At 48.0% G+C, this 17,576-nt stretch overlaps 2 protein-coding genes across 2 annotated transcripts in view; one reads left to right on the plus strand and one right to left on the minus strand.

Moving 5' to 3' along the window:
• LOC128346277 (vomeronasal type-2 receptor 26-like) overlaps positions 1 to 17,576 on the minus strand; it is a 389,368-nt gene that overhangs the window by 178,158 nt on the left and 193,634 nt on the right. The gene's annotated exons all lie outside the window — the stretch shown is intronic.
• Positions 885 to 16,352, plus strand: LOC128346274 (zinc finger protein ZFP2-like). Its single transcript, XM_053299405.1, has 6 exons — positions 885 to 1,036; positions 1,889 to 2,396; positions 3,110 to 3,236; positions 4,086 to 4,168; positions 5,206 to 5,332; positions 13,987 to 16,352. Exons 2-6 carry the CDS (start codon positions 1,983 to 1,985, stop codon positions 15,438 to 15,440), a joined length of 2,205 nt encoding a protein of 734 aa, XP_053155380.1. The 5' UTR covers positions 885 to 1,036; positions 1,889 to 1,982; the 3' UTR covers positions 15,441 to 16,352.

Genomic DNA, 17,576 nt, shown 5'->3' on the forward strand with positions numbered 1-17,576 from the left:
GGGCGGCCGATCTGGCTGCCCAGGGCTCCCTCTCCACTCATGTGCGGGGAGAGCGGGATAAGCCCGCTCTCCCTGCTCACCGCCCCAAACCGGGTCTCTCAACTTTTCTTGTTTCTGCCCTCAATTCTTTTTCCAGGTGCCCTAAACACAATTTCTCCTATAGATATTCCAAATATTCACCACTTGGTTCTACAGATTTTTTCTCCCTCCTTGACAGCACTTCCTACAATGCGATGTGTTTAGTGAGAGAAAGTTTCAGGTCTTCAACACTTAACCTCTCATGAGGTATACCTTTCTCCTCACAGTCTTTTATAAGAGCTGACTTGCTCATTATCCAAACTTTAGCAGCCTTAACTGTTTTTTACTTGTTGTATATGCATCTGCTTTAAGTGCTTTTGTTGTTACAGATAAGCTTTCTCTGGCAACTGCTACCTCAGGGACATATGCACATGCTTTCCGTCAATATCTAGTGCTGGCAATGAGATCCCTAAGCTAAATAGGTGCTTTTGGCAAGCGTGGGGGGTGGGATCCTCTTACCTGCCCTGTATCTACCGCCTATAAACTTAACTGAGCCTCTTTTCCATTCACCACGCAACGTTTGCACCCTTAACTCTTTGCTCCCTAAACTCAGAAAACTAGTTTATCCCTTTCGAGGGGGCAGGAATGAATAACTAAGACCATAGAGGTAGAAAAAGACAAGAGCCACGCAGCCATTACTTTCGATTCATGTTAGACTGATGCCATTTGCGGGTTAGCCGCGTCATGAAGAGAGGGGAAGACGCTCTATCTTTCTTCTTTATCATGCTGAGTCTCACTCTCACTGGAAGGAAATCGCGGGAGGAGGCGGGATCCGTAGCAGAGCAAATGCCCCTTTTGATGCTGCTTGGTGCTGGCTGGTGCATTTCCTTGGGGTGGAGGCGCTCGTGGTCGAGAGTGAGGAGGGGGCAAAACCTGCTCACCTTCCTGCTTCTACTGGGAGCTCCAGGGAGTCTCCTTCACCCTGAAGAAGAAGCTGAAGCCTCAAAGCCCCTTTACTGTGCGTGGAGAGGGAGCCTGGTCTCCTCACGCCTCGGGGGAATCTGGGGAGGCGCTCGTGCATGGAGGGAGAGGGGTCCAAGCGGGGGCAGAGTGGGAAACGCCAGGTGTGCAGAGAAGCGGGTGGGTGGTGGGAGATAGAAGCAGGGCGGGAGAGAACAAGGACAGGGCGGCAGGTAAGGCAGCTGCTTATGGGGTTATGGGACTAGGTTGAGGGGAGCACTAGGCTCTCCCCCTGCCCCTTTCACCCTATAGAAAGAGGTTCTGTGCTGTTGAATCATCTCAGGTTTCTCAGATAAACGAGTTTCCTCCCTCTGCTCAGCAAAGCCAAGATCTCCCTCGGATCTCTCTAATTCCATTTCAATTCCGATTCAATCCTTCTGATTTGCTCTCCGGAGAACAGGGCAGTGAAAGAGCATCTCTGAAGCTGCCTGCTGAGTCAGACCATTGGTCCACCTCGCTCAGTATTGTGTGCCCTGACTGGCAGCAGTTCTCCAGGTTTGCAGGCAGGGATCTTTTTTTCTGGCTGAAGCTAAGGCTTGAAGGTGGGGCTTCCTGCATGCTTAAAACTCCTGAAAGGGAGGGATAAAATAGAGGTGCAAAACAAGAAAGGTGAAGCAGATACAGTGGTGATAGGAGGGGGCTCAATGGAAAACAAAGGGGAGGATTAAGGGGAAAGGGAGTTGTGTGGCCCTCAAGGAAAGACATCTCCACTCACCTTTCTCACACTCTCTTTCTATTTTCTCTGATTCGAATATTTATATACTGCTTTTCAACAAAAGTTCCCAAAGCGATTTACATAGCTGGATTTGAACAAACAAAATTCCTAGAATATGTCTCCTTTTCCTCCCAGGGAGAAGATCCACAAGGTGGAATTTCCAAGGTGGTCACAGACCTCCATCCCTTGGAAGGGACTCTGTCGGAGGCTGCTTTGGAGCAGATTAAAGATGGAAAAGGAAGACATGGCTGGCTATAAAGCAGGAAAAGGCCCTGAGGCCAACCAGGCTGGGAGGACTGGGGAATTCTGGGAAAGGACGGGGCAGCAGATCCAGGAAGAGGACACCAGCAACTCAGATGCACAGTGCCAACACTTCAGGCAGTTCGGCTACCAGGAGACTGAGGGGCCCCGAGAGGTTTGCAGCCAACTCCACCACCTTTGCCGTCAGTGGCTGAAGCCAGAGAGGCACACGAAAGCTCAGATGCTGGACCTGGTGATCCTGGAGCAGTTCTTAACTGTCCTGCCCTTGGAGATGGAGAGCTGGGTGAGGGAATGTGGAGCAGAGACCAGTTCTCAGGCAGTGGCCCTGGCAGAAGGGTTCCTCCTGAGCCAGGCAGAGGAGAAGCAGCAGGAAGAGCAGCAGGTGAGAGAGCATTTCATCCTGGGAGTTGCCAAGAGCTGAGAATAGGAGGCAGGAGATCCTAGGATCAATTAACATAGGAGCATAGGAAGCTGCCTTATTCTGAGCAGGACCATTGGTCCATCTAGTTCAGTATTGTCTACACAGACTGGCAGTGGCTTCTCCAAAGTTGCAGGCAGGAGTCTCTCTCAGCCCTATCTTGGAAATGCCAGGGAGGGAACTGGGAACCTTCTGCCTGCAAGCGTGCAGATGTTCTTCCCAGAACAGCCCCATCCTCTAAGGCAGGCCTGCTCAACTTAGGCCCTCCAGCTGTTTTTGGACTACAATTCCCAGAATCTCCAGCCACACTGGCCAATAGCCAGGGATTATGGGAGTTGTGGGCCAACATCTGCAGGAGGGCCGAAGTTGAGCAGGCCTGCTCTAAGGGAATATCTTAGTGCTCACACATGTCTCCCATGCAAATGTTAATGGGCGGGGGGGGGGGACCGAGCTTAGCAAAGGGGTCAATTCATGCTTGCTACCACAAGACCAGCTCTCCTTTCTTGGGCAACTAGATATATTGTCTGAGTGCTGCCAGTTAGTGCACAGAGCTAGATGGACTAAGAGTTTGACTCTCTCTAAGACAGTTTCCTCCTGTGGGTCTTTCCTGCCCTCTTCCATTTCTAATCCCTCCCTTCCTGTTCCCTGCCTGGGATCTCCTCTTCTGTCTGTTTCAGACACAAGGACTGTTGTCGGACGCTGTCCCTGCTTTCCATGAGGCAGAGAAGGCTCCACTGGACGCTGGGCAGAGGCTGTTGTCCAAGGGGATCTCACAGGAGGGGGACAGAAGTGCCACCTTGCTGGGTAAGGTGGGGAGGGGCGGACACCTTTGTGTTCCTGCTCAGATATCCCCGATGTTCGTGTTCTGTGCTTATGTTTCCCTGCTCCCCTTTGTGAGGAAGGTTCTCCTCTCGTCCCTCTCACAAGGTTTTTTAATTCTTTTGTTTTGGGAGTTACATATGAGTAGGATGGGGAAGGACTTCAGCCCGAAACCTTGGAAGGTTGCTGCCTATCAGTGTGGGCAATACGGAGCCAGATGGACCAATGGTCTGTCTCAGTAGAAGGCAACTTGTTCCTACAAGTGGCAAGGCTGCTCCAGTCATTGTAGGACTGCCCACCCCCATATTGAAGGAGTTGGGTCTGCAGCCTGCAGGGGATGGAACCTGCCACCCACCACAGTCTCCAGTTTATTTGTCACTTTCAATATTCACCTGCCCTTCCTGCAAGGGGAAGGTTTAGAAGTCGGCTGGAATCCTCCACTCTTACTTTGGAGAGATCATCTAGAGCTGGAATGTTTCCTATGCCACACGCTCAGGCCTTTCCCTGCCCCATTCCCGCAAATGGGGACCCAAGTCTCTTCCTTTTCCCCAGTCTGATGGAATCTTTGACCTGCTTTTATGCTCCCTTGAGTCTTTTTGGGGGGATGACCCTTTTCTCCAGCCTCTCCAACAGTTGAAAGATATTTTGTGTTAACAGTTGACAACATTATGCATCCAAATTTGCATGCTGAATTCTGCACAATGTCAACATGGAGCAGTTCCTCAATTCTCTTATTTATTTGTAAATGTTTTTGTTAGGTTTTTTAATATTCTCTCTCTCTCTCCCTCTCTCTTATTCTCTTACAATTTCCCATCACTTTTCTCTCCTTTGCAGGAGCTGGCATGACTCTGCCTCTGCATTCTCAGCCATCTCTTCCTTCGGGTGGAGTGGAAGGCGCTTCAGGACGACCAGACCAGGTAGGGGAGGGATGGTTGGGGGAAGAGGATGGGCAGAGACACTCTCTTCCTTGGGCAGCCCTCTGGGCTTGGAAGAAGCTTGCTCTCCTTTGGCTTCTGACAAGGCTGCCAACGAGGGAGGCTGTGAAGGGCACTCAAGGTGGCTTGAATCTGGCTAACTAGACGAGGAGGTGCCTCTGGACGGGCTGGCTCTGCATTATTTAGCAGGGGACAGCAAGTTTGTATCTTCCTCTCAAGAGAGCGTCTTTCCCGGTCGCTGTTGCTGGTGTCTCCTCCAGCGTTTCCAGTAATAGGGATTCCCAGACGCTGATTACTACTCCCATCATTCTGTGTTGCAGTTTCTGCTGTTATTTGTTTTATTAAAAAGGGAGCCACTTTGAGGCAGGACACCGTTTTCCTCCCTATTACTGTTTTTTGGGTTTTTTTGCTATGTCAACCACTTGTTGAAAAGTGATATTAATATAATGAGTGACTCTGCAGGGGAACATTGAAGGAGTTTGGTTATTCCCAACTTTCCAGAATAGGAAATCTTTCACATTTCAGAAGAAGTAAATAATAGCAATCTCAAAACTCTATAAACATAATAGGAAAAGGTTAAAAACCCAGATATTGAACAGAATATAACCAGGTCTCTCACCATATCTGTTGATTCAATCTGCAGATCAGTTTCAGCCACGCAGGGTAGAACTCAACACAGGAGATGCAGTAAAATCAAAAGAAAATTCATAGAAACTATAGCTAAGGACAATTCATAGGAACAATAGCTAAGGACAGTTGCAAAAATGCAAAAGCAGAGAAGCAGTCCTCCAAAAGGGGAAAGGGGTCTTTGAGGGAGAGGCAAGCAACAAGGTCACGATCCAACAACCCATAATCAAATCCTGGCTATTGGGAACGTGGGGAATAAGGAAACTCTTTGGACATCCCCTTTCCTTCTCACCCCAGCATACCTGAACATCTCTTCTGATTGGCGCTTAGAAGAAAAAGAACCATGATGTGATGAGCAAGGGAGGAAATGTTTCCTTCTTCGTCTCTTTCAGGGCCAGGTGACCTTTGAGGACGTAGCTGTGCATTTCACAGAGGAGGAGTGGGCTCTGCTGGATTGTGGCCAAAAGACTCTGCACAGGGAAGTCATGGAAGAGAATGGCTGGAATGTGGCCTCTCTGGGTAAGGCTCCCTCTTTTCCCCCCCTTAAAAAGCATCAGAGGGATGTGACTGGTTCACTCTGATGGGGACAGCATGGCAGCAATATTGCTGAGCCATGTGGTTCAATCTACCTGACAGCCAGTCTGGTGAGCTTGTCAGTGTCCAACTAGAAGCTGGAAGATCTGGGTCTGAATGCCTCTCAGCGATGAAGCTCATTAGGTGGCTCTGAACCAAGAACCTCTCAGCCTAACATACCTTATAGGGTTGTTGTGTGGGGTGGAATAGAAATGCAATTAATGAATGTAAAGAAATTAGGCCTCCTTGAGGCACATCTGTCTGACAGACCCTGAAGAGTTGAGACTTCCTCAAATGGGCCCAGACCTTTGGTCCATCCATTTCACTAGGACCCTGACTGGCATCAGCTCTCCAGGGTTTCAGATGAAGAATTCCCCAGTGCTGCATGGAAATGGAAGCTAGGGCCTCCTGCAGGCCAAGCAGATGCTCTGCCCCTGAGCTGCAGCCCCTCCCCTCAGGAGGCTGACCGTCTGCAGGGAGGGGGAGCTCAGCCTTCCCAAGGAGCCAGGGTGGAGTGGCTGTGATCCATCAGAATAACATCTCCCTTGCCAGAATCCCTGTGAGACAATTGGACTTTAGCGAATCTGTGTATCTAGGCCTGGGGATGTGGGATAGATTGGGGATTCACCCAGCACCTAGGCTTTTGGTGCTGGGTGACTTTAATGTTCACTTTGGTGCTGGCTTTTCTGGTGCAGCTCAGGAGTTCATAACGGCCATGACTACTATGTGCTTATCTCAATTGGACATGGGGCCAACACAAACTGCTGGTAACAGCCTCAATTGGGTCTTTTGCTCAGATCAGGGCGGTGTTCCCTGGGTGGAGACTTCTAGGTTGTCTCCATTGTCATGGACAGACCAGCATAGGGTTAAGGCTGTTTTTATGGCCACAATGCACTTCTTAAGGGGTGCAGGACCTGTAGGATTCCAAGACACCTTGGAGGGTTTGGGGGTTGTTTCTGCTAGTGATTCTGCTGATGCCCTGGTGGAGACCTGGGATAGGGAGCTTACCAGGGCAGTAGACACAATCATCCCTAAGCTCCCTGAGATTTATGTTTTGGGTGATATAAAAAGATGTTAAACAATACCAATAGGTTTCTGGGCAAAAAACAAAAGTGCTGATGATTACGTCTAAAGCCATAAAAAGGTTGGGACCGGGTTACGTAGGAGAGCGCTTTGATTTTCTAAGCAAAACAATGCAACGGCAGGAGAAGACCAGACCATTTGTGCAAGTATTCCATCCTCTAAATCGCATTGTCAGCACTTAGGAGTCCGCAACATTGATTTAGAAGAGTCAACACTGGAGTTCCCTGTTGCAAAGTTCTTGTAAATAATGAATATTAGTCTTATCTAGCTATCTAAATTTTGGATAAAGAAAAGTTACTGGTTTAGGCACAACCCTTAAGATTCCCAAATCTAATAATGAGGAGAGAGTTTCCGAGGCAGCAATTTCATCTGGCCTGAAGATCTCGGTTAGCAAATGTCGAAGCGCAACCAAGTGCCGATTAACCATCTGTGATGATTCAGATCCAGACCTCAAACTATCCAAAGATTTAAAAACAAAATCAGATGTAAGAAGCTGATGTATTAAGGCTTTGGGAAGCCCGACCAACTCCCCCAAAGGATTTAATCTTGGTTTCGCCACAACGGAAACCTATCCTACATATAGGGATGAAAACCCTGCCTATGTCCTATATATGTATGTATATATAGATATATCTCCATCCACAAACACTGAAACAAATACCTGCCAGGGTTTGAATGGTGCCTCATGAGAATTCTCAAGTTGTTGCCAAATCGAAAGTACAGCCTACTCCCCATTTCATTGCACGGCAGAAGCTAAAATAGAAGCCCAATGTTAATTAGAGGTGGTGAGAAATGAAACCCATCTTCTCTCACCAGCAATTATAATTTACCCAGAGAAGATTTAGGAGGGCCCCTTTGCTACAAAAACTCATTCACTAATCTATTAACCCTCTTAAAATAGGAAATGGGTATTAACATTGGAAGACCTCTTAAAATATATTAGCCACAGCAATAAATTCATCATAACAACCTTTATCTTACTCCAGATCTTAGACCACCTATCCATATCTTTTCATCTGCTCCAAAAACCTTGAAAAATTTAAAATAAACATCTGTCTATTTAGAATAGCCTAAGGATGTACGTGGTAATCCGCACCCACACAGTGCTTAACCAATCAGAGGCAATCTTGCAATCTGCAATGCTGTGCGTGGGGAGCCTCTGTCTTGGCCACCTTTTGTGTGGATCAGATTCTACCTGTACAGAACAACAGGCAAGAAAAGGAAACGGAGGTCACAAACAGAGTTCTTGGTGCTTTGCACCAGTCTGGGGATAAAGGAGAGTTTTGTTTCTTTTGAGCAATGCAGAAGGAAACACATTCTCCGTCGGGCAGAAGTTGTCATTACAAAGAGCTGTGCAACAATTGATACAAGCACTGTGAACCTTTAAGTTAGGGGTTTGAACCATGTTGTTGGTCTGGATTATCAAGCAGTACAGACGGATCAACAATGAGCTTCCAGTGTATTGCTGATGGCTTCTATTTTCTTGAAGGCCGAGCGCTGAGAAATTATTTCAGAGGGAGTTTTAGGGGCTCTGTTGCCCCCTTCCCTCGTGGCTCCTGGTTCCAAGCATGGAAGACCCACCTGTGCAAAGTGGGACTTCCCCAACTCCACCCCCCCCCTTTTCCCCCTGTCCTGGAGCTCATCAGTCTGGGATCAATCACTGAGCATGCTCGAGACAGGCCGAACATTGTTTAACGGTAGTTCCTCTCTCCAGAGGAAGAGAGTTCCGGTCTTCCCAGTTCCGGTCTTGTCTGCTCGAGCCTTGCACACTGAGAGTTGAGCTCTGCTGGGAATTCACCTATTGGCTTAAAATTGCTTCTCATATTCCTTCCTTTCTGCTCCTTTGCCTAGTGTGCAAGGGCGGGAAGGCTTTCTGCTTATAGTATTTTTTAATATTTTGTGCCTTAACAAACTTCCAAATCTATTTTTTATTTGCAGTTTGGCTCATTGGCTTTGACAGTGTGCTTCCAAATAACAACAGCTGGCTGGACGCTGCAACGTTGTGTTTGCAAGCATTTAAGGCGTTGGTTGGGTTTCTCTCTCCAGATGGAGGTCGCCCACGCCCAGGGTTGTCGGCAGGCTCCCTCTCAGAGGGCTCGATCGCTCCCGCGCAGGCTGCTGAAACACTGAAGTCTATTCCATCCACCTCTGCTGCTCCGCCCGGAGACTGCCAGTGCCTTTCCCACTCTGGCGGCGGCGCTCATCCCAATTCCCCTCCCTTCGCCTCGTAAGACAAGAGGCAGTTAGGCATCCCAAGGGAGCTGACATGGGAAGGAGGGGAACGGAAGCAGCCTAAGAAGGCAAAAATGCTTTCCTCATCTGTGCGGCTTGGCGAACGGCTTCTGATGCCAACTGTATGCAGGAGAGCCAAGCCTCGCAGGAAGGAGCACGCAGCCAAGAGGTGACAGGACGACCAGCACCCAGTGGGTGAGTCTATGGTGTCTGTGAGTACTCCCCGGTCATTGGGGTTGGAGAGCAACCAGCGGCCCATTCAGCCCTCCCCCCGACACCCCCCCCCCGACACCAACCAGACCTACTCGCGAGGGGCGGCGAGCCCAAGGGCCTTGAGGATCTGGGGCAAGCCGTTCCGGACAGGGCTACTCAGCCGGCTCTGTTAATTCCCCCGGGCGGAGGGCGGGGGTGGATTCAGGTAATGGCTCTTCCCCAGCAGGGGGCTGCCTCCCCGGCCCCCTTTCCCCACCTGAGGTGGCAATGTGGCTGAAAGACTGCTTCGCTAGGGAGTGCTTGCTTTTATTCCCCAACCAGTTGTGTTGCCTCCTCTGGCTCCCCTACCACCATCTGGTGCCCTATCTGGGCCAGTGCTGACCGTCCTAGGAGGCTTTTTTCTAGGTTTTAATTTTGTAGGTTTTAATTTTTATATCTTTTAGTTGTTTTATCTAACTGTTAACCACCCAGAGACGTAAGTTTGGGTGGTATATAAATTTGATAAATAAATGCATGTAAATACCTGTTTAACCTACTCGGCCTATTTCTACCCTTCCTAAACCACCTAATGGTGACGCAGCAGGGAGGTAGCTTGCCTAGGGAGCGGGAGGTTGCTGGTGTGAATCCCTGACTAGGGGAAACACATATATTAAAAGCCCGGGGAATTCCCTTCGCAACCAAGGACACCCCCCTTCCATCTGTCCCTTCCACCCAGCCAGTTTTTCTGAATCAGAACCTGAGGCTACATGCCATTGCATAAGGATTCGGATTAGGAAATGGACGAACTCTCAGAGCAGGAGACCACTCCTGTGGCATCTATTTCAGCACAACTTTTTACTGCTTCTAAAACTGATATTCTTTCGTCCAAAGCTAAGCGGGCAATTAATGAAGTTCTTCCTGCAGAGGTGGCACCTCCTCCTATTTAGATCAGGATGTCTGCCCTTCTTGTTTAAACAGGTGATGCTGGCTAAATGGCCCCTGCTTCCTGCAGACCTTTCCTAGGAAACACTACACTATCACCTGAGGTAACCTCACTGTTGGCCACCCCCAGGGTGGATCCGTGCGTTGCCCAATGGTGTCTGAGACTCTCCTGAATATCGAGAGTCAAGAGCAACTGAGGTCCACGGAGGACAGAAAATGTGACCTACTGCTGAAGAAGGCCCATGAGGCCTCATCCACTTGATCAGAGCAACTACAGCTAACTCAATTTTTCCGAGAGCGACCTTCCTATGGACTAAACAGTTGGAACCTTTGGTACCACTTTTATAAAATGTCCAAGGCTGCGGCCTTAACAGCCGACTCCAGTCTTGATTGTGTACAGCAGGGATTCTCAACATTAGGTCCTCAGACGTTATTGGACCAAGTCCCATCATCCCCACTAGGACTGGGGATTATGGGAATTGAAGTCCAATAACATCTGGGGACCCAACGTTGAGAATCCTTGGTGTACAGCAGGCTTCGAGAGCTTAGCCTCCTGGGTAGTGTGGCGAAGAGCCTTATGGCTTAAGTGTTGATTCAAGATCTAAGCTCACACTATCGGCACTCCTTATACCGTTATGACCACCTGGGAGTGGTCTTTCACTCCATTCCTGCAATGGTGACTCTTCCTCCGGAAAGGAAAGCCAAGATGACCTCCACTATTCCTCCCTGCTCCAGGCCTATTTGGCGGACTTGATGTTGGTGGCCCAGGCTCTAGGCCTAATAGTCAGCGCCATGGTATGTACCCCTTGGGCCAAGGGGCACTCTTGGCCCCTTCAGTGGCTGCTTCTTCCCTACCAAGAGGCAATCATGGTGGTGTCCCATGTACCTGGATCACTTACAAACCAGGACTAGAGGTCCCTCCTATGGTGGCTCTCTCCGGCTCTAGACCAAGGTCATCTCTTTTTGGATTCTCAGAGGATTCTGTTTCTTCAGACGCCAGCCTCTCGGGATGGGGGGTGATCTGCGGGGACCACCCAGCTTGGGGTCTCTGGTCCTCTTCCAAAAAGAAGTGGAATATCAACCTCCTGGAACTCAGGGCGGCTAGGCTAGCCCTCCTGCATTTTCAGTCCTCAATTCGAAGCAAACATGTCCTTGTCAGGGACAGACAATACCACCACGAAAGCCCATATCACCACTAGGGAGGTACGTGGTCCAGGGGTCTGATGCTAGAGTCCAACCTTCTCTTCACCTGGGCCAAAAAACACCACCTCTCCATCACAGCAGAACACCTACGTGGAGCGGGCAACATACAGACGGACTGCCTAAGCTGTCAATCGGTCAACCCATAGGAATGGATGTTATTTCCACAGGTGTTTTCTTCAGGTGACCTAGCATCTGGGCAAGGAGGGCATGGTTCGTGGACCTGATCAACTTGTCGACCTCCACTCCATGGCGTCTTCCACTTTGCTCGGACCTTCTCACTCAATGACCTATTGTGAACCTGGACCCTAGCTGGCTCCAACTTGCATGTGGAGGTGGAGCGCAGCATGCTAAGTACTAGCGGCTATTCACAACAGGTCCTTAAGGGAGCCTCTAACCTGGCCCCTACACTGTTACCTCATTTTCCGTCGTGAAACCTAAATAAGGTGCTGAACGCGCTGACTTCACCTCCATCCAAGCCACTTAGTTCTAACCGATGAGGATTCTTTCCTATAGAACTCTGTCCCTGGTGGCTATCACGTTGGCATGGAGAGTTTCCGAGTTGGGAGCATTATCGGTTCGTAAGGAACTGCGCATTTCCCTACGGGATGAGGCGGTTATGCAAGTAGACCCGACCTCCCTTCCCAAGGTCAATACTGGCTCCCATCGTCCCCAAGATGTCGATTCACCATCTTTCTGCCTCAGTACCCTTCATCCAATGCTCTGACACAAGCGGGATGTTCAGCGTATCCTGTGCTTCTACGTCCAACATATTAAGGACATCAGGAAGTCTGTTGCCCTCTTGTATCCTTTTATCCTCCCAATCGGGGATGGAAGGCGTCAAAATCCTCAATGGCGGCTTGGATTAGAGCCTGCATTAGTTGGCATATGTGTGCCTAGATTTGATTCCCCTTCCGGGCGTTATGGCTCACTCCACTCATAGTGCCGCAGTGTCTGCTGCCTCTTCTACCCAGGGCCCCCGGCTGACATTTGCAGGAGGCAACTTAGAGCGCTGTCACTCTGTTATTCGGCACTATATGGTTCCTTCCTTTGCTCCTCCCAGGCGACTTTCGGCTGTCGGGTCTTGCAACAGGTTGTCTAACATCCTCCCCCCCCCCCCCCCCGCCAATCTTCAGGGTTACTGCTGGGGCATGTCCCAAACTGATGAGCTCCAGTACAGGGGGGAAAGGAACATTGGTCTTCCCTGTGAAGGGTTCTTTTTCCCTGTAACTGGAGCTCATCAGGCCCTCCCAGATGTTGTGTCCTTCTAGGAGCTTGATGTTCATAGTTTGAAGGGTTAGGTTGTTTTTCGAGTGGAGGCAGATTTCAAGGTTGTAGTTACTTATGTATTCTGTTTCCTTCTACCTTCTTCTGACCTAGTTCCATTATGTTCATCCAAGAGTCTATTCTTGACCATGTATTGTTTGAGTTGCTATTTTTCGCAGAGCCTCAACTTGCTACTCCACTCTTCGCGTCAGTCCCAGAATTGGGGATGGTAAGAGGAACTACTGTTAAAGAATTTCTGGCCTGTTTTGAGCATGCTCAGTGATTGATCCCATACTGATGAGCTCCAGTTACCAGGAAAAAGAACCCTTCACAGGTAAGACCAATGTTCCTTTCTCTGGCAACCCCACACCACACTGACTGCAGCCGCCAAGTCCACTCAGCTGCTGGCCCAACCCTTCCTTTTCCCGACACCCTGCCACTGCCAGGGCCACCTCCGATTGGCTGAGCCCCTCCACTGCTGCAGCAGAGGATACTGGTATGTGTAGTCCTCAGAGAGAGGAAGGAGGAGGCGCAACACCGGTGGCGGAAGCATTAAATAAAGAGAAAGTGTACAACATACGCACTCTGTCTGTCTGTCTGTCTCTCTCTCTCTCTCTCTCTCTCCGGAGAGAAAGCGGTGCGGACATCCCTCAGGGGGATTGCAGGGGGCATCAGAGAAGCCCCAAAACTAAAACATGGCCGTGGGAATGAGAGACAGAGACAAAGTTAGAAAATAAATGGATAGAGAGAGCATTTGGGGAGTTTGGAGAACAAAAAAATTAGGAGGGAGGGAAAGTGGGAGGCAACTGGAGCAGGAGCAAGGGGCTGAATGACACATGGATGGCAGAGTGGAGGAAGCAACATGTTGGAAGCAGCAGGATAGAGGGTGGGCAGGCCTCTGCAGTGAGGGGCCTGTGGCAGGAGCCAAAGGGAACAAACACATACTAGCGCACAGATGCTCTGTGAGCCCATCAGTGCTTCTGTCACATTTGAGACCACAAAAAGCATGACTCCTCCAAAGAGGATGGAGCGGCAGCAACAGGAGGTGGAGGAGGAGGCTGGGCTTCCTCACTGATCACCAATGTGAGCTGCGATTTGATGGTAGAGTTGACAGAATCTGCATACAAATGGTTCTTGACAGTGTCATATGTGAACATGGATGTGATATGTGATCATGCTGGGGAAACTGATGTTAAAATAATGAGTACTTGTGTTTCATCTCCATGTTTTTGGTGCCATGGTGGTGCCAGGAGGCTGCCCGATCCAGGATCCAGGCACCAGCTCCAAACAAACAGGGATTGCAGAGCAATAATTTCTCTTTCTATTTGTTAACATTAGGAACAGCTCTTAACTTCCGGCATGTTGCACAGCAGATCCTGGCAGCAGCAAGCATATGGCCAACTAACTTGATACACTCCTTGAGTCAATTTTTCATGTAGGCTTGTTTTCCAAAAGCAGGGGGGTGGGGGTGGGGTGGAGCAGGGGGTTAGGCTAGTTCTGTTTGCAGTATAGTTTCCATTCTTTTCTGAATCTGAGCCCAATAGCTTTTAGTGTAATTGCATAGCCACCAAATATGGAAAAGGTTGCCAACCTCTTGTTTGTGTTTCCAACATTTATTATAAGCTCTCTTGACGGTTCCTTTTCTATCCGAGGTTTTGACCAATTTTCTCACTTCATCCCTGCAGGTGACAGTTGGGGGAGGAAAAAGGAAGAAAAATCCAGCTGGGTAAGTGCCAGATGGAAAAAGAGAGAAGAAGAGAGAAAGGGAACTGAAGCAAAATCGAAGTACAAGATTGGACCATCTGCTTCTCAGGATGGCGATGTCCATAAAAATGGAATGCAAAAAACAATGCAGAAAGAAAGAGAAAGAAGCCTGCAGCTTCCGAGTAGTAAAAGCTTCCATTCTAAACCAGACCTTAAACGTCAGGGGGAAATGCACATGGAAAAGAGATCATATAAATGCTTGGTGTGTGGAAAGAGCTTCAGCGATAAGGGAATGCTTACTAGGCATCAAAGAACACATACAGGAGAGAAACCATATGACTGCTTGGAGTGTGGAAAGAGCTTCAATGAGAATGGAAAGCTTACTAGGCATCAAAGAAGGCACACAGGAGAGAAACCATATGACTGCTTGGAGTGTGGAAAGAGCTTCGGGGAGAAGGGAAATCTTATTGTACATCAAAGAACTCACACAGGAGAGAAACCATATAAATGCTTGGAGTGTGGAAAGATCTTCAGTCAGAAGGGAAATCTTACTTTGCATCAAAGAACCCATACAGAAGAGAAACCATATAAATGCTTGGAGTGTGGAAAGAGCTTCAGGCAGAAGAGAAATCTTACTTTGCATCAAAGAACCCATACAGAAGAGAAACCATATAAATGCTTGGAGTGTGGAAAGAGCTTCAGGCAGAAGGAAATGTTTAATATGCATCAAAGAAAGCACACAGGAGAGAAACAATATACATGCTTGGAGTGTGGAAAGACCTTCAGCCAAAAGGGAGTGCTTAAAAGGCATCAAAGAACGCACACAGGAGAGAAACCATATAAATGCTTGGTGTGTGGAAAGAGCTTCAACGATAAGGGAAATCTTACTAGACATAAAAGAACACACACAGGAGAGAAACCATATATATGCTTGGAGTGTGGAAAGAGCTTCAGACAGAAGGGAAATCTTATTTTGCATCAAAGAACCCATACAGAAGAGAAACCATATAAATGCTTGGAGTGTGGAAAGAGCTTCAGGCAGAAGAGAAATCTTACTTTGCATCAAAGAACCCATACAGAAGAGAAACCATATAAATTCTTGGAGTGTGGAAAGAGCTTCAGGCAGAAGGAAATGTTTAATATGCATCAAAGAAAGCACACAGGAGAGAAACAGTATACATGCTTGGAGTGTGGAAAGAGCTTCAGGCAGAATAGAAATCTTATTGTACATCAAAGAACCCACACAGGAGAGAAACCATATATATGCTTGGAGTGTGGAAAGAGCTTCAGGCAGAAGGGAGCTCTTATTGTACATCATAGAACCCACACAGGAGAGAAACCATATATATGCTTGGTGTGTGGAAAGTGCTTCAGGCAGAAGGGAAATCTTACTGTGCACCAAAGAAACCACACAGAAGAGAAAGCATATAAATGATTGGAGTGTGGAAAGAGAAACAAGCCTGCGGCCCTCGAGTAGTAAAAGTTTCAGTTCTGAAACAGGCTTTTAAACGTCAGGGGGAAATGCATGTGGAAAATAGATCATATAAATGCTTGGTGTGTGGAAAGAGCTTCAGCAATAAGGGAATGATTACTAGGCATCAAAGAAGGCACACAGGAGAGAAACCATATACGTGCTTGGAGTGTAGAAAGAGCTTCAGGCAGAAAAGGGAATCCTTACTAGGCATCAAAGAACCCACACAGGGAGAAACCCTATAAATGCATTGAGTGTGGAAAGAACTTCAGTCAGAAGAAGTTCCAACTGACAAGTAGAGAAAGGATTTCAGTCAGAAGAGAAGCCTTACTTCACTTCAAAGAAACCCACACTGAGGTGAAACCATATAGATGTTTGGAGTTGGAAAGAGATTCCATCAATGCTCAAATCTCATTTCATATCAAAGGATTCTGAAAGGGGAAATGGACAAGTGTGTGCGTGAGAGAGAGAGAGAGTTTCTGTTAAGTTAAGATGATTTTCAGCATCAAATTTGACACATAGGGAATAGTCCCTATGCACAAGGAGGGAGGCCCTAAGTAGACCCCTGAGAGAGAAGATGATGTGGGAGTTGGAGGCTCTAGAGAAAAGAACAGTTTTAGGGCTGGAAGGGAAGTAGCCAAGGAAGCCATTTTGAGGAGAAATTGGATGAGAGCAGGGCCAGTTGTTCTGGTAAGAACTTATCTGCCTACTTCCCTTTCAGTATCATCTTCACAAGTTAGCCCTCTTCAGCCTAAATGTACCAGAGTTTGTCAGTTCCCAACGCTAACCCTTTATTATATTCTTACTCAGTTTGTGTTCATAAGTTGGTAACTTCTCACATCTGTTACATACAGGTGAAACTCAAAAAATTAGAATATTGTGCAAAAGTTCATTAATTTCAGTAATGCAAATTAAAAGCTGAAACTGATATGTGAGATAGACGCATTACATGCAAAGCGAGTTAAGTCAAGCCTTAATTTGTTATAATTGTGATGATCATGGCGTACAGCTCATGAGAACCCCAAATCCACAATCCCAGAAAATTAGAATATGACATGAAACCAATAAAACAAGGATTGTAAATAGAACAATATCGGACCTCTGAAAAGTATAAGCATGCATATGTATTCAGTACTTGGTTTGGGCCCCTTTTGCAGCAATTACTGCCTCAATGCGGCGTGGCATGGATGCTATCAGCCTGTGGCACTGCTGAGGTGTTATGGAAGACCAGGATGCTTCAATAGTGGCCTTCAGCTCTTCTGCATTGTTTGGTCTCATGTCTCTCATCCTTCTCTTGGCAATGCCCCATAGATTCTCTATGGGGTTCAGGTCAGGCGAGTTTGCTGGCCAATCAAGCACAGTAATCCCATGGTCATTGAACCAGGTTTTGGTACTTTTGGCAGTGTGGGCAGGTGCCAAGTCATGCTGGAAAATGAAGTCAGCATCCCCATACAGCTCGTCTGCGGAAGGAAGCATGAAGTGCTCCAAAATCTCCTGATAGACGGCTGCGTTGACCCTGGACTTAATGAAGCACAGTGGACCAACACCAGCAGATGACATGGCTCCCCAAATCAACACAGACTGTGGAAACTTCACACTGGACTTCAAGCATCTTGCATTGTGTGCCTCTCCATTCTTCCTCCAGACTCTGGGTCCTTGGTTTCCAAATGAGATGCAAAAGTTGCTCTCATCAGAAAAGAGGACTTTGGACCACTGAGCAACAGACCAGTTCTTTTTTTCTTGAGCCCAGGTAAGACGCTTCTGACGTTGTTTGTTGTTCAGGAGTGGCTTGACAAGAGGAATACGACATTTGAAGCCCATGTCCAGGATCCGTCTGTGTGTGGTGGCCCTTGATGCGCTAACTCCAGCCTCAGTCCACTCCTTGTGAAAGTCCCCAACACTTTGGAATGGCCTTTTCCTGACAATCCTCTCCAGGCTGCGGTCATCCCTGCTGCTTGTGCACCTTTTTCTTCCACACTTTCCCCTTCCACATAACTTTCTATTAATGTGCTTTGATACAGCACTTTGGGAACATCCAGCTTCTATTGCAATTACCTTTTGAGGCTTTTCCTCCTTATGGAGGGTGTCAATGATGGTTTT

This window comes from Hemicordylus capensis, chromosome 2 (assembly GCF_027244095.1).
Source record: "Hemicordylus capensis ecotype Gifberg chromosome 2, rHemCap1.1.pri, whole genome shotgun sequence".
Classification (NCBI taxonomy): Eukaryota; Metazoa; Chordata; class Lepidosauria; order Squamata; family Cordylidae; genus Hemicordylus; species Hemicordylus capensis.

What these genes read in the sequence shown, in the direction of transcription:
- LOC128346274 (XM_053299405.1), top strand. Translation starts at nt 1,983, where the DNA reads ATGGAAAAGGAAGACATGGCTGGCTATAAAGCAGGAAAAGGCCCTGAG. An exon ending in CTTCAGGACGACCAGACCAG is followed by an intron (nt 4,169 to 5,205) that starts GTAGGGGAGGGA and finishes CGTCTCTTTCAG; the next exon opens with GGCCAGGTGACCTTTGAGGA. An exon ending in CTGGAATGTGGCCTCTCTGG is followed by an intron (nt 5,333 to 13,986) that starts GTAAGGCTCCCT and finishes TCATCCCTGCAG; the next exon opens with GTGACAGTTGGGGGAGGAAA.